The sequence below is a fragment of the Eleutherodactylus coqui genome, chromosome 1 (genome assembly GCF_035609145.1).
Source record: "Eleutherodactylus coqui strain aEleCoq1 chromosome 1, aEleCoq1.hap1, whole genome shotgun sequence".
In the NCBI taxonomy this organism is placed as follows: Eukaryota; Metazoa; Chordata; class Amphibia; order Anura; family Eleutherodactylidae; genus Eleutherodactylus; species Eleutherodactylus coqui.
This window is the reverse complement of record NC_089837.1, coordinates 394,412,950-394,428,244: the sequence shown is the minus strand read 5'-3', so window position 1 is coordinate 394,428,244 and position 15,295 is coordinate 394,412,950. Positions and strand designations below refer to the sequence as shown.

The 15,295-nt window shown below is 40.2% G+C and overlaps 1 protein-coding gene across 1 annotated transcript in view; it reads right to left on the bottom strand.

Annotated features, from left to right (window-relative positions):
- Positions 1-9,262: 9,262 nt before the first annotated feature.
- Positions 9,263-15,295, bottom strand: part of EFNB2 (ephrin B2) — a 46,637-nt gene continuing 40,604 nt past the window's right edge. The window contains exons 3-5 of the mRNA XM_066580011.1: positions 14,617-14,709; positions 13,546-13,656; positions 9,263-12,334 (exon numbers count right to left, since the gene is read on the bottom strand). Coding sequence (XP_066436108.1) covers positions 11,952-12,334; positions 13,546-13,656; positions 14,617-14,709 — 587 coding nt within the window. The 3' untranslated portion in view covers positions 9,263-11,951. The remainder of the gene's footprint in view (positions 12,335-13,545; positions 13,657-14,616; positions 14,710-15,295) is intronic.

The following is a 15,295-nucleotide window of genomic DNA, read 5'->3' as shown; positions in this document are numbered from 1 at the left end:
GCTTAAATAATGTATGGATATATAGGAGTTTTTCTCTATTACTTTATGGTCAGCACTAAGGAAAATTTGGAGTGACAGTTGAAATGATGCCCTTCACAAAAGATGATAGGTATGCATGTTAAACATAGCAGCTATGTACTTAAGTTGGGCAATTTCTTCTTTGTATTTCTAACTCGGCAGAAGCATGGTAGGACTGATGTGAACTTGACGTGCAGAAATGTTTTATACATCAGCCATCTGCTCAATTGTGAGGAGTTAAAGGGAATGTGTTGTCAGAAAATGACCAATTGTATAAATCAGGTTTTTATATTAAATATATATTTTTTAAGACGTTTGGTGATTATTTTTTTTTTCTTAAACAGCATTATATTAAAAAAAAATCCTAAAATCCTGCAGTGACTGCTAATGGTGCATTTACATGGGCCGATTGTCATGTGATTGTTACATTGAGTGAATATGAATAATCGTGTCTTGTGAATGTGCCCAGCGTGTAAACAATGAACAAGAATTCACTCATTTGTCATTGAACGCATCTTTTATACTGACAGAATTTGTTGTTGCTTGACCGAAAATCGAGGGGTAAAAACAGTGGGTTGGTAAAGGCCCATTTAGACACAACGATTCTCGCTCAAAATTTGCTCAAAGCCATCTTTTGAGCGATAACCGTTGCATCTCGATGCACGGACATCGTGCTGTTTTTGTGCGCGATTCGTTCCTCGCTCAACTCTAGTTTTCTAGAATTAAGCGATGAACTCTTATCAGCGGTGCAGGCTGTTATCACAGTCGGCAGTGCTGATAAGATTCTTTCAGCACGTGTCGCCCTGGTAGTTCACAGCAGGACGCGAGCTGTGAGCTGGGAGGACAATGCAGCTGTTTGCTTATGCAAAACAGCTGTATTGTTCACAGAGCAATAGCAGCAGTGTTCCGCTCCGCCTGCATAGCTCTTTTGTAACTAATTAGCTACTATAGACTATGCACAGATGATCACTCAAAAGTGTCACTCAAACTGTTGTTTGAGCGATTTTTGAGCGATCATCTTTCAGTGTAAATGTTGTTTAAATCGAACGCAGATGAGGGTGTAGAGAGAAGGGTTAAACAAACCCGAGGCAGAACCAATATGCAGTCTCAAAAACAAATATAAATGCACACTTATCGGAATGTGTAAAAGGCAATCATACAAATGCTCACGCTCACTATATACTTGCTTGTCACTTATTTTCCTTCAATTTATCTTTATGTGTAAACCCTACATTAGCCTAATAATAGTCTGACACTTCCTGTTCTGTTGAGAACATTTTCAGCATTTATCTTATTATCATCATAGTCAGGATTACAATGAACGGTAACATCTATAGACACTGAACAATCACTACCTTAGGAACACCTACTTGAAGGTTTTTTTTCCGAGTGAGAATACTATTAATGACCTATCCTCAGAATAGGTCATCAATAGTTGATCGTGTGGGTCAGGGTGCCGAGAGCCGGATCTCTCACGAGCAACTATTGATGAGCTATTCGGAGGATAGGTCATCAATAGTATTCTCCCTCGAAAACCCCTTTAATAACTGGTTGGTCTACCTTTTTGGGCAATCATGGCTTTCAGACTTCAGGGAACATCTTCCATACTCAACTAGACCCATGCCTACTGCAGCAGCTCCATCAGTTGGTGCACATTTTGTGGATAATTGGGAGCAGATCTCACAGCATCTGTTTTCAGCATATCTCAAACATATTCAATGGACTTACAGTCCGGTGAGTTTGGGAGCTAAGGCAGTTTGGAGAATTTATTGTCATGTTCCTCCAGCCACCCACTAGTGATACGAGTTCAATGACAGAGAGCATTGTCCTGTTAAAAGCTGGCACCATGGTTGGTGAAGACTTGTATGCAGATGGTCAGCTAACATATCCCTTTAGAGTTCACCATTCATGGATTGTGGTATGATGACCAATGGTCCTAGGCCATGCCAGATAAATGCTCTGTAGACCATGAAACCGCTACTACCAGCCTGTTGAACCCTAAGAGTACAACCATGCCATTTATGCCAAACGTGGCCCTGACCATCTATTTGGTTCAGGCGGAAATGGGACTCGTTATCCAGATGACCTTCTGTTATGTGTGCAAGGTCCATTGACGTCTTTCCTGAGCCCATGTGAGGCATTGATGGTGATGATGCTGACTTAGCAGAGGCACCCTTCTCAGTCTTCAGCTATTGAACCCCAGTCAATGCAAGTCATACCACATGTTTCTTATCTTACTTCTTTGCTGTTGTACTGCTGTGTCAGTTGGTCCACGGTGGTACATAGCAGACATTCCCCCTTTATGGTCACCTCTAGAATCCATCTCACATGGCCTAAAACTGTGTGATCCTCTGTCGGATATCTCTTCATGGTTCAATCAGTCTTGGTATGCCCTTGATACCATTGTTTGGGAACAGTCAACATGTGCAACTGTTTCAGAAATACTGGCACAACACCTTCTGGCAACAACAATCTGCCTATAGTCAAAGTTACTACGTTTACCCATGACTGCCAAATATTGCCTTCTGCTGCTAAGACGACAGGTCAGCACATTATCTGAGAATGGATTGTGACACGACCATCATGTGGTACTACGTTATTAATTATAGATTGTCACGTGCCAGCTGTTCTTAATGCAGTGATTATTCAGTGTTTAGATAACATAGGATCCACCATTCACGGTAGATGATGTTCACAGCTCATCTACTCCCCCCCTCCCTCCACAATGACTTATGAATAGTTCACAGAGCATGTGAAGAACAATCTTCTGTAGAAGGCTATAAGTCCCTTATTGTTCATTGTGTGAATAGCCCATGAGGCTGCTGTAAAATAAATCGCTGCAGCAAAGGCAAACTGGCAGTCCCCATAGCCATGTACAGAATAAAGAAAAATCAGAAAATAAAAAAAATAAGGAAATTGAGAATGTTGCACTATCTGGTTTTAATTAATACAAAAAATAGGGGATACATTCCCTTCAACCCCTTATTGCTGCATGACATACATTTATGTCATTGAGGTTTGGGGTTCGTATGGAAGGGGATCATGGGTCGATCCTGCTCCATACAATGCGGGTGTCAGTAGTTTCTTCCATTTCCCTCCACAGGACTGAGACAGACAATCCCACAAGAGCCATACTGTGAATCAGAATTGATAAATCTCCAAGTTTCCTTCTCTAAATGAATATAATTACAAGTAGGTCGGTCTCACAGCGGCCTATTGTCATTGTGCGCAAGATTCAATAACAATAGCCTTTTTCACACAAAAAAAGAAATCGCAGCATGCACTATCTTGGCACGTATGTGTGCATGCACACAAAGATAGTGTATGGGGAATAGTGGCTCGCAAGTACGCAAGCTGTCTAGAGTCAGAGGTAAGGATTTTAACAAAAAAAGTGCTATAAATATATGGTGATCACTCAGAGAGCAAGGTGTTTGTTATGAGAATACATAAAGAGGAGCTATGTTTAACCCCTCGGTGAAGAAACCTGTTTTTGCCAACTAATTATTCCATTTTTTTCATTATCGCATTCCTAGAGCCATAGCTTTTTAATTTTTCCATCAACAACGCCATATGGGGGCTTGTTTTTTTTGTGGGACAAGTTCTATTTTCCGAATGATATCATTTTTATATCAATAGAGCTCTATTAGGGCTTGTTTTTTGCAGGATGGGTTGTAGTCTTTATTTATTCAATTTAAGGGAACATAACATTTTGATTGTTTTTTATTCCACTTTTTTTCTAGAGCAAAATTAATGAAATCTGCAATTCTGGCCTGTTTTTTGTTATTTTTAACAGCATTAAATTAATTCCAAAGGCCAGTACTATTACGTCAATACCAAATTTATGTAGGATTTTTTTACTACTTTTTCACACTTTAAAAAAAAAAAAAATGTATTGCTGTATTCAAAGACCCCTAACATTTTTCCACCTACCTTTGTCAGCCTTTTACATGCCACAGTCGTATTGACTGCTGTTTGAGCAAGTGCCAGGCTGATATCCAACAGCTGAGCACCCGTGCCAGGCTTCTGATGCAGTGCTGTAAAAAGGTGATTGCATTAGAATAAATCCCCTTAAAGGCCACCGTCAGAGGGTGCAAGGAAGGTCGTTAAAGGGTTAAACGGAAAAAGAAATGATAGTCTTGAAAAGGTATGTTTAGAAGAGTTTATATTTAGGTGCTTTGAGACGGAACGATTAAAATGTTCAGTCTAGATTCAAACAAACGCCCGTACGAACAATAATTGTTCAGTTTTCGTTTGTCGATCATTTTATACAGGCATAAAAATCGTTGGTCTGTTATCGTTCGGTTTAAACCGCGCTCAATCAGTCCTTATACAGCGATACGTAAAAGACTAGACAGGCAGATACATAGTTGGCTCGTTCAAACAGGGGGCCCGAGTGGATGTGCTAGTGATGTCTTCATTCAAAAGATAATCGGATCATCTAGAGGGACCCATCATCAAGCTCTACAACAGTGAACACATTTAGAAAACCCGGCACTTAGGGCTAATGCCCACGGCTGGATTTCTGCCGTTTTACACAGTGGAATTCCGCGCTGTGAAAGAAACCGCGGCATGCTCCAATTGCCGCGGGAATATGTGTGGCGGGCTTCCATTGTAGTCAATAGAAGCCGACCGTCACACTATACTTCCGCTTTAGCACAGCGTAAGTATCTCTGGAATATGCGTTCCTGCCCACCGCCAGCTGCGTCATCTTGTAATGTGCATGCACGCCGACTCGAGGGACGGGAATAATGCGGCGGATCCGGGAGCTGACTATGAGGGTTTTGGGGGGGGCGCATGGCGGACTCTATTGCGATATTCTGATTTTCACGCCCGGCCAATATACGCTCTCATCTGATGCATTGGATTCCTGGGGTGTAAAAGCGCCCGGCCAGCCAATATAGCGCCAGGCGCTTTTACGCCGGGCAGCAAAGATAGTCCTGGAACTATCTTTCTGCCTGGAATATGTTGGCCACTGCATAGAGTCCTAGGGGAGCCAATAACAGCCGCCAGAGAAGGGAGGTGGGAGGGAGTTTAGCAGTGCAACTGCTAAACTCACTCCCTCTGGTCTTCTCTCCTCCAGCTGTTAGCAATGGGAGGGGGAGGCAGGAGGTCCACGGAACTAAGCTTTGCCCTTCCCAATGCTGGCTGTGGACAAGGGGCAGGGAGGATGTTTAGCTCCACCCTTGTCCCACCCACTCCCATTGGAAACAGCCAGAGGGAAGGAGAGAGGTGGTGAGATGGCAAGGGGGGAGAGAATGGCATTGCCGCCTTGGCATATATGCGCTGAGGCCCGTGCCATCTGAATGGGCGCACAGCTGCGGATTTCTGCTCCCATTACCTGCATGCATGAGGATTTTGGTGTGGAATTTTCTGCATCTTTAGCTGCAGAATGGACACTTGATTTATGTGATCCAGGGGTCAGATAACGATTCTTGCATGTTCTTTGTGCGCAACAGTTCAGGGTTATTTAGCCAATTGTTTGTCATTGCATTTGTAAACAACCATACTTAGAAAAACACAAAACAACCACAACAGAGAACCAATGCCAGGACAGACCAGGTGTTCGACGGGTACTCCTAAAACTCCCTGCATGTCTCAGTTGTATATGTAATACTTGTCATAAATTCACGTACATCTCTGCAACATTTGTGAACATCGTGCTTGTCTGATGAAACCTGTACCATTTCCATTAACAGATACTCCTCAGCAAATGCTAATGATATCCTGATAAATAAGACCGTTAGATGAGTGAACCCAATGTACTTCTCTTTCTGCGCAAACAGAAGGTATTTTTCTGGAAAACTGGAGCAGCCAGTGATTTTTACTGCATCATAACTGGCATCAGCTGGCTAAGCTCAGTCCGGCTCACATGCATGTGTCCAAGTCTGGGGGTGGTTTTAAAATGGTCTAATAAAAAGAGAACTTTAAAACATCCATCACATTCCACTTTTGCCCATGTGCCAATATTCAAGGCGTAATACTGTAAGAGACCTCATTTTTCCAATCCATTTATATTGCACCATTATTGAGCATCACAGTTCATTTCAGGCCATAAATTTCAATACTGGACCAAGCTGAAATACTGCAGTATGTGCAGCCAGCCTCATGTGAGAACATTCACATAAAAGGGACACTAAACCTAATGTAGTATCTGGCAGATGCAATCTAATATTTCTAAGCAGACTAGGCTGAGGAAAGGAACACATTTTTCAAACTCCGGCATATAGGAAATTTAAAAAATGTAATATAGTTGATTACCATTAAGGCAGTCAAGGAAGAATTCCCCCTTCTTGTCAGGCAGTGTCATTGTCATCCAGTGACCGCACTCAGTCATGTGCCAAGCATCATAAATGTCAATACGAGTGTCCTCTACTTTTATAGATACTGCACTGACAATGGGGTTTTTCCCGTAGATGCAATAAAGATCTGACAAATTGTACTTACCTTTTACCCAGTTGTCATTTCATTTGTTCGGAAACTATCAAATCTTCATAATTTGCTTACTGTAAACAAATTAACCAGTGTTCAATGAATTTAACAGACCACCACAAATACCCCGTCTCTATGACCTCTGTTTCTGGAAGTTCCTACAACTAGACACAGGATGAAATATTTAAAATCACACACAATTGTGAAAGCAGATCTACTTCTATAGGCTTTGTACTTCAGCTTTATTGCTTATTTAAACTTGGCCCATTTCAATTTGATGCCCAAATCCTGCAATACCACACTTAACACAGAAAATGCAGTAAAGCAAGCCTCAACGTCCAACTTATGTATTTCTCAATTAGAACTGTAATATGGATAACAGTCTATACATTTCCCAGGAGATCAGCGCACATATCCTGCTCATAATCCTGTTTGGTTGTAAGGCAACTGCTACAGAAGGAGCCTCCCTCACTTCTGTCTACAAGACCAGAGATGCTAAAAGCCCTTTTACACACTAATTGGGCACAAATGTTTAAACATTTGCCTGATCATTTATACTCCTACTAGCAATTCTTGGCTCATGTAAAATAAATCTAACACAAGTGCCAATAAACATGCTTTGTCAATTGGAACTAGTTACATTAGGCCAATAATTGGCCAGTGTGAAAAGGCTCCCAAATCATGCCCCGTTAGTTAAGGGCCACTCAGTCAACCAAGCATTGTAACAGTTGGTAAGGCTGGAGAGAAAAAAAAAATAACCATGTAGTTTAGCCTATTTTCTTGCAAAACTATTGGATTTATTGGATCAATTTTTACAATTACCAGAGCGATCATCGTTCAAATAAGCTAAAAGTGGACAATCGTTCAGGGAGAATGAAGCCAATTGGAAGAATGATGAATTGTTCTCTTCATTCATTTGATGCAGGCATAAAAATCATAGTTGGCTCGTTCACTAATTGATTTAAATAGTAAATCGGTCATTCCCATTCACTTAGACAGTGAATGAATAATTTTTTATTTGAATGAGCCAACAATGTATCTGCCTATATAAACAGGCTGCATGAGCGAACTGACAGTCGCTGGTTCAAACATTAAATGGTTTGGTGTAAATGGATCCAATTCTAGTCTGTCACTTCCTGATCTGTAGAGGAAGGTTTGGAGCAGTCATCTCACTCAGGGCTCGGTCAGATGAGCGTTTTTGAATGCATTTAGGGGTGTGAAGAAAAAAAACAAACGCATGTGTGACAAGTTTGCGCGACCGAAGCGGCAGGCACGATTTAAATTTGTACTTGTTGTGTGGTCACACGATGGCAGAATTCGCACATAAAGTGAAGTGCCATCGGTATCCCCTGCTACGGCTGTGACAGCTGCAGTAGGGGATTTCTTGGATGTGACATCCAGGGGTTTCACCTTGCAGTCAATGGGGCCGGTGGCAGCTGTGACAAAGGATTTCTTCATCTTCGCAGGGAGTCCCCCCCTCATCACCAAACACTGACCGCACTGTCACCCAGTGTCCAGTGACAATGGGACTCCCTTCAGGGATGAAGAATTCCCCTACCATAGCTGTGGCACAGGAGCACAATGTTCTCCCATTGCTTTAAATGGGGTTGCACTATATGTGCGAATTTTAGGTGCGTGTAAATAAAGTGCACGCGACAGCTTTCATTGAAAAGCATTGGTTGTAATAGATGTGAATCGCAAACGCACCTAATATGCGTTTAACAAAACGCTCGTCTGACAGCCCTAGGAGCCATGGCCAGAACAGTCTCCCATCCAGGTCAATGGATTCCCCTTCCTATTGATTGTGTGAATGGCCCATGAGGCTGATGTAAAGCATATCTCAATTTCCCTTAATGCTTTTAAAATGTAGCTCAAGAAATATGGCTGCCCCATAGTCATGGAGACAACAGAATTAAAAATAAAATTCTGTAAAACATTTTCCAATTTTCTAATGTTATTTTCTATCTGTTTTTAATCTAAAAAAGTTTTGGCAATACCTTTAATCAAATTTTAAAAACCTCTCTAGGCACTATAACCTACCCATTCCATGTGTTATTGTTGTCCACCTTTGAACTGGCTCAAGTTCCAACATGTCTGGGTACAATTGGGGTCCCTTCAGCACTAGTTGGTTCTGTCATACGACTATTCAGTTTGGCTGATGCGTGAGGTTTTCCTGCTCTTAAAGCAGAGCACAGAAACAACCCAAAAGTGCCCACGTGAAGCCCAGACCGTGTGGACAAGTTTATTGTATATCACTTACCAAGTTAATTGTACTCTCCAAGTATTCAGCCCCAAAATATTTGAAAGAAAACGCAAATCACAATAAGGTCCATAGGAAAAAATATTTTATTTTTTAAGAACAAATTCAGTTTGAAACAGACGTGGAATGTGAAATTTCAGAGTTTTGCTGTCTGGTAGAGAAGGGGCTGAAGGGCTAAATACAATGTGAAACTAAAGCAAAAAGTTGTAAACCTAGGGAAGGCTATCTTGTTTCTTAAAAAAAGGAAACAAATATTTATAAACTCAGGCATAATACTGTGTTACTTACAAAATTGGACAAAAATTTTAAATAAATATTTATGGTACACAATTACGGCACATATATGCAGCAATTTGGCAACCTTTAACCTTTTCTTCCTCATTACAGTGCAAAGGGAAATGACACTGCCTTTAAACAAGCGGTAGCTAAATACATAGCAAAAATTCAATTTTATACAAAACATTTTTCTTAGACTTTGTAAAAAAATCCAACATTGCTCTATGTACACAATCTAGTTAAGAAAATCCATTTTCTGTCTTTTTTTTCCATGTGTAATTTTTCTATATTAATATTTAAAAAGGTGAATAAGGCTACGGACACACCCCAAATCCAGATACAGCTCTCCACATATTTACAGCATCTTCACTTTGACATAATGGTGCAAATTCCTAAGTCGGGGGGACTAAGGATCATATGATCTCATAAGCAAGGCAATTACAGAAACAAAGAAAGAAATTAAAAAATTCTAAACCTGAACCGACTTCAAAAACAAAAAAAAAAGGGAACAGATTGAAGATTGTCATTTGGCGTCAGACATAAAAACAGACAATAAAAGTAAATGGTTTGACACGATTTGCAGGATGTTGATTTGTGATTGGGATCTTCACAGCTTGGATTAAGAAAATGGTCAAAAGAAGTTAAAAATAAAACTAAAACAAAAAGTGTCCTTTCTATAATAACCCACAGAATGATAAAAAACATTAAAAAAACGGCATCACAGAATGATTGCTTCCCATCAACTTATTGTACCTACAATTCTGCGCATCACAATCAATTGTTAGAACATATTTGTTGCAACTGCTAACAATGACTCGCCACCTTGCTTTTGTTTGAATGACCATACAAAAACGATTCCTTCATGCCAACGCAATTTTTTAGGTTCAAGAATAAAAATAAATCAATCCTTCGACAGTTCATCGTTGCAGGTGCTCCTTGGAGACTCGAGAACCTTAAAACGTTGTAACTAATTTTTTTCTTCTTTCCAATTCAGAGAGCAAAGTGTTACCATAGAAACAGGACTGTGTTGATGATATCTGTTTTGCATAGCACATAAATGTAGGAGAAAGGGAAAAAAAAAGACAAAGAAGGGAAGATGGTGATGGGGGACTAATAGGTAGAAGAAAAAAAAAACTAGATATTGCGCTCTGTAACCTGCTGAAGTCTAGTAACGTTGTTGCATTAAGGCAAAAGGAAATTCTAATGTCGAGAAGGACTGACAAAAACCTCTTCTCGTCTTTGTTATATGTATGATGCAGTAACACAGATTTCCTGCTTTTTTGGGCTTGAACTTCCTAGTCTGCTCTTGTGTGAGACGCATTGAGAGGTCTTTGTTATTTTCCTTTTTCTCACTATTGTTATTTTTGGACTACAGATTTCTCTCCCCCTTCCCCAGAAGTAGCGTCCTACTGAAATGCCAACAGTTACCGTAAGTCTTGTTAAACTGCATTTCACATCTTTTCTGGCGGGGCAGGCTGTGCAATATTAAGTTATATATTAGTAAAATCTTTTTTTTTTTTACTATATATCCCCTGTGTGCTATACACCTATTAAATAAGTCTTTTTATTCTTTCCTGTTCACCATATTAATAATTTATTGTATACCCAAGAACTGTAAAAGGTTTGCCATATGTGCTTTTCTTCGAAACAGAGCACCAGCGAAATGACATGTCCGCTAATATTCCTCCTCTGGGTCTATAAAGCAGAAAAAAAATGTGGCCATTCATTATATAAGTGTGGCTCTCAAAAATATACCAATGAGAAGAAAAAAAAAAAAAGGCGGCCATGTTGAATATTTGCTCTATGACCTGTGGTGGTACTAGAAGTCACAAGTCAAGATTTGGCTTTCTGCTACTGAAAGCTTTTCCTAGCTGAGGAATAATATGGTCAGTATAGCACCTGAGTCTGCTTATAAGTTCAGTCACAACAGACTAGGAGTTTCATACAACATCCTCTTATTGCCTATATTGCCAACAGTCTAGCCTCGTAACCACTTCCTAATTGTCCTCCTCTACTTGCTTATGCATTTGTCGAAAACCCCTTCTAACGAAGGCATTCTGTCATGCGGCCCCCTGGGACTCGGACAGAATCCCTTCAGCTGCAGTCTTACTTCGCTGCATTTCTTTTCCTTTCTAAAAACTAAAATATCAAAGTGCTTTGCTGCCCATCGAAGTTTCTGCCCTATGCCTTATTTCCGAGGCAGCAGCATTTAACTGCGTTCAGCAGTTTATCCTACCGACTCCTGGACTTGCTGACAGCCTGACTTCTCTGCTGGAAGGCTCTGGTATTAACAAATACGATTTCCATAATATATTACCCATTCGAGTGTGACTGCAGTAGAAATGGATGGAGCAAGAGTCTACAAAGGTTAATGTTCCATTAGTGATATAGGAGGTGGAGTGAAGGAAGTTTTATGTGAAGGATAAAGTCATCCTCGACAGAGAAAATGGAACAGTGATGGACTAAAAAGCAGAAAATGCAAGTTGTGTTATCTTGTAAGTCTTACACAAACGTTTCTGACAAATCCAGTATGCACCGAGAAAGCTAGTTGATATTAAAATCAGATGATTGCATTTCAAGATAAATATTCTAAAGCATCTTTAAAATGCTTAAAAATTTAAAAAAAAAAAAAAAAGTCCATGAATCTGTCTATATTAACCTGGTTTTATATACGCTTGGATGCCTGGTGCTCATGGCTTAGAAAGAGTGAATATGACCAGGGTTCAGCTTTCAGAATGGGAATTTTGTTAATAGTCTTCCAGCTTGCAGTAAGCACTTTTCACAGGAACCATCATATCCCCATAAGCTGTGTAGCTTAAAAGAGCTTTCTCTGAAGAAAGGTTTTCGCTTGTGCCTGGTCCCCAATGCAAGTCCATGTTTATGCATAAGGAATCACCAAAAAAACCCCATCAGGAAGCAACAGACCTTTCTTGCCTTTAATAGTGTCAAAAAGGTATTAGCGCTATCCTCAGACCTTATAGTAAATATTCGCTGGACTCTGTGGTGGCATTTCTTGCACAATGTAAACAGGATGTCCGTAATCTCCGCTGACCTTTTCATAATGGGGGCAGAAAACACTGTCTGCAGTCCTTAGAGGGATGATAATGTCACTTGGCTCTGAACCATTATTATTGCCACTGCGCTTCGGTGTGGCTAATGTACTAAGGGACAAAGTTGTCGTATGTTGAGGCGAATGCTTTCTGTGTCGTCTTCTGTATTTCAACAAAAGCACCACTAAAGTGATTATGATGACGATGAAGATGATACACCCTGAAGCAATCCCTGCGAATAAGGCCACCTCGGATCCGATGATACTCGTATGTCCAGAGTTTCTTCCATCTGTGCTAGAACCTAGGGAGGAAAAGAGCCAACCATTAGAATCCTTGGATAATGGACTTTAGTCTTTGGCCAAGACGATCCTTCTCAAATCTCTACAGGATAGGAACAAAGGAAGGGCCTGCTATCTGAACTTCATTTGCATTTCACTACTTGTAAGGGTAATTGCTTTGTTCAAGGGAGCACCAAACAAGATCCATGCAGATTTTTAACATTATGGCCATCCATCAACCAAGACAGCTAGGCTACGCCATGTGTCTTCTCGTAGCAAATGCTGGATGTCCGGTTACTATTTTACAGAATTCCCATAGGCCTTGCCTACCAATATGAAGCATTATCTTATTACATTTGCCTGCATACGCCGATTAACCCGTTTAGTGCCTGAGGGAACTGCAGCCAGGTTCTCCTATGGCACTCTAATGTAGTGTAATTTCATATACTTATCAGTGTGGTGTAAGAATCCATCTACCATCATGAAAACCAAAAGTTAATTTGTGCAACGCAGTAGAAATATTAATGATTCAGCTTATGTAATACACAATTAACTAAACAAATGACTGCACATCTGGCAAGCAATAAAAAGTGTCACATTGAACAGTGATATTCTGTGCTCTCAGCACATTATGAATTAATTAGAATAATAAGCACGTATAAAAATGAGCGCAATGGGGGATATTATGGATGTGCACATGGTGTGCGACTCCTCCCATTTTTTTGCATCAGGAGGTCATGCCAAACGATAATGGTTGATAGATTAGTCCATAATTCCTCACTTATGGAATCATTGCAGCCATCTTGTAGTGCTATTTTATATCCCAAAGCAAATAAAGCCACTATAAAAACACATTATTAATGCACCAGGCATTAGCCAATAAGGTTTAGCCATTGTTCAAGACTATTCCACATGTACAGAGTCATGCCCCACAAAAACCCGTTTGGATTGATGCTGACCAAGATATGGGAGTTTTATTTTCAGATGTATTAAAATTGACAACTTTCTAAATTGTGCTTGATCTCCAAATATAGAAATCGTTCTATTCTGAGGGTCTGTGGTATTCCTCCTATTTGGATTTCAGATGTTCAGTTATCCAACTCAAAAGTGATCTCCTACTGGGATAGTCCTAGATAACCAAACCGTATAGTGAAATGATAATTTTATATAGTCACAGACATGCAGAACGTTAGATCGTTATGGACAATGCAAATGTGGTGCAGATGATACTTACTTGCAGGGCTATTGACAAATGGACTAGTTGTTGAACTCTTCCCATTTGAGCCTGCCCCATCTGGACGTTTAGATGGACCTGCATCCCGATTGAGGCCTGGAGAGTGAGGATCTTAAAAAAACAAATAAATAAGTTATACTTAATATTTAGTGAATGGAGGCATAGCGGGCTGGGGGCGATTCCCCCCCCCCCCTGGGGGCGATTCCCCCCCCCCCCCCCCCCCCCATTCACAGTAAACAGGCAGTCGCTCGTTTTGTGTTAAACAGGCAGTTAATCTATGATCAGTTCTTCAGTTTTCTGCATGCATAAACTAAGCAATTCTCGTTAGTCTTTCAATCAGCGCATGAATTTGGGCTGAATGACCATCGTTTATGCTACATGCAGGAATCTGAACGATTTATCGGCCCGTATAAAAGGCTCTAAACCTATGAAACAAAAAGGAACAAAAGAGAAGACTAGATTTGGATAATTGCAGAAAAAATGTCCCTTTAAGAAATCATGCAACGCAAGTTATTTTAGATGCAGAGATTGTAAGGCCATCTGCAGAAACTATAGGGATTCTCACAGTTGGCAAGCAAAGCTCAGCAAATGACATTTCAATTTAACAGAGCGAGTTGATTGACTACTAAACCAAGTTCTAATTAGAAATATTATTCATTCTTGACACAGTCTGGTATCCTTATGTGAAGGCAACTAAAACTTATAGTTTAGAAGGTAAATAAAAAGGTGCTATATGCAAGTGGCAAATAAGCATTAATATTCATCTATTTTGGAGTGGTTTAAATATTAGTGTCTGAGAATGTCCATATCTACTGTACGTGGAGGCGAGATCAGGGTCCTCCTCTAAATAGCCATCAGCTGTGCCGACTGCATACTTTTTAGGCCAAGGAGAATATACATTTTCAGATGTATCACGTTATAACATTTGTACATTTTTTTAGCCTGAGAAACCAAACTTTGCCAAGCTGAAGGATGCAACAGCTGACACGGTCACTTTGACGTGGAGAGACGGGATCCAGAGACCAGGATTCACAGTACAAGGGGAAATAGTTTGCCAGAAGGAGCACTCACCTTGCCCAACTTTCATAAGGATCCTCATGGCTTTCGTTACACATACACCTCCTTGCTGGTTATCCACACCCTCTACAGAGCCATTTGATGTAGCTGTAAAGCAAACACGTAAAAACCTGGTTAAAAACTCATTCAGTATTGTATACATTGCACACATGCAGCGGTCTATAGTCCACTGCTAACTAATGACCATTTGAGCAAACAATCACAGAACACTAAAAAGTCTAATCTGTAGGCTTTTAAAGATTCCACATGGATTTCTTGATTGTGTTTCCAACAGTTGGGCCTTTTGTTATATTGTATAAATAAGATCAGGAAATTACATGAATCAGTTAATTACCATTAAAAATAGTTAGCTGGTTCCTGTCAAACCAATTATAGAACTTATGATCTCATTTTCAAAACACAGTTTAATATAAAATCGGTCTTGTTCTTAGCATACATTATACATCAAAGGGCTTCTAGCAAACAAAAACGGGGCAACTTGTTTTTAAAGGGGTTTTTCTAATCTGTAAAAAAATAAAAAAATATATTATATATATTTGATAGGTAATCAATAACTGACAGGGACCTGCCATTAAGGACCCTCCTTGATCAGCTGTTTGCTGGCACTGTTGTCATATGAAACAGGAAGGAGACTTGTGGGATGATTTAGTAAATCCTGCACCGAGCAGGGAGT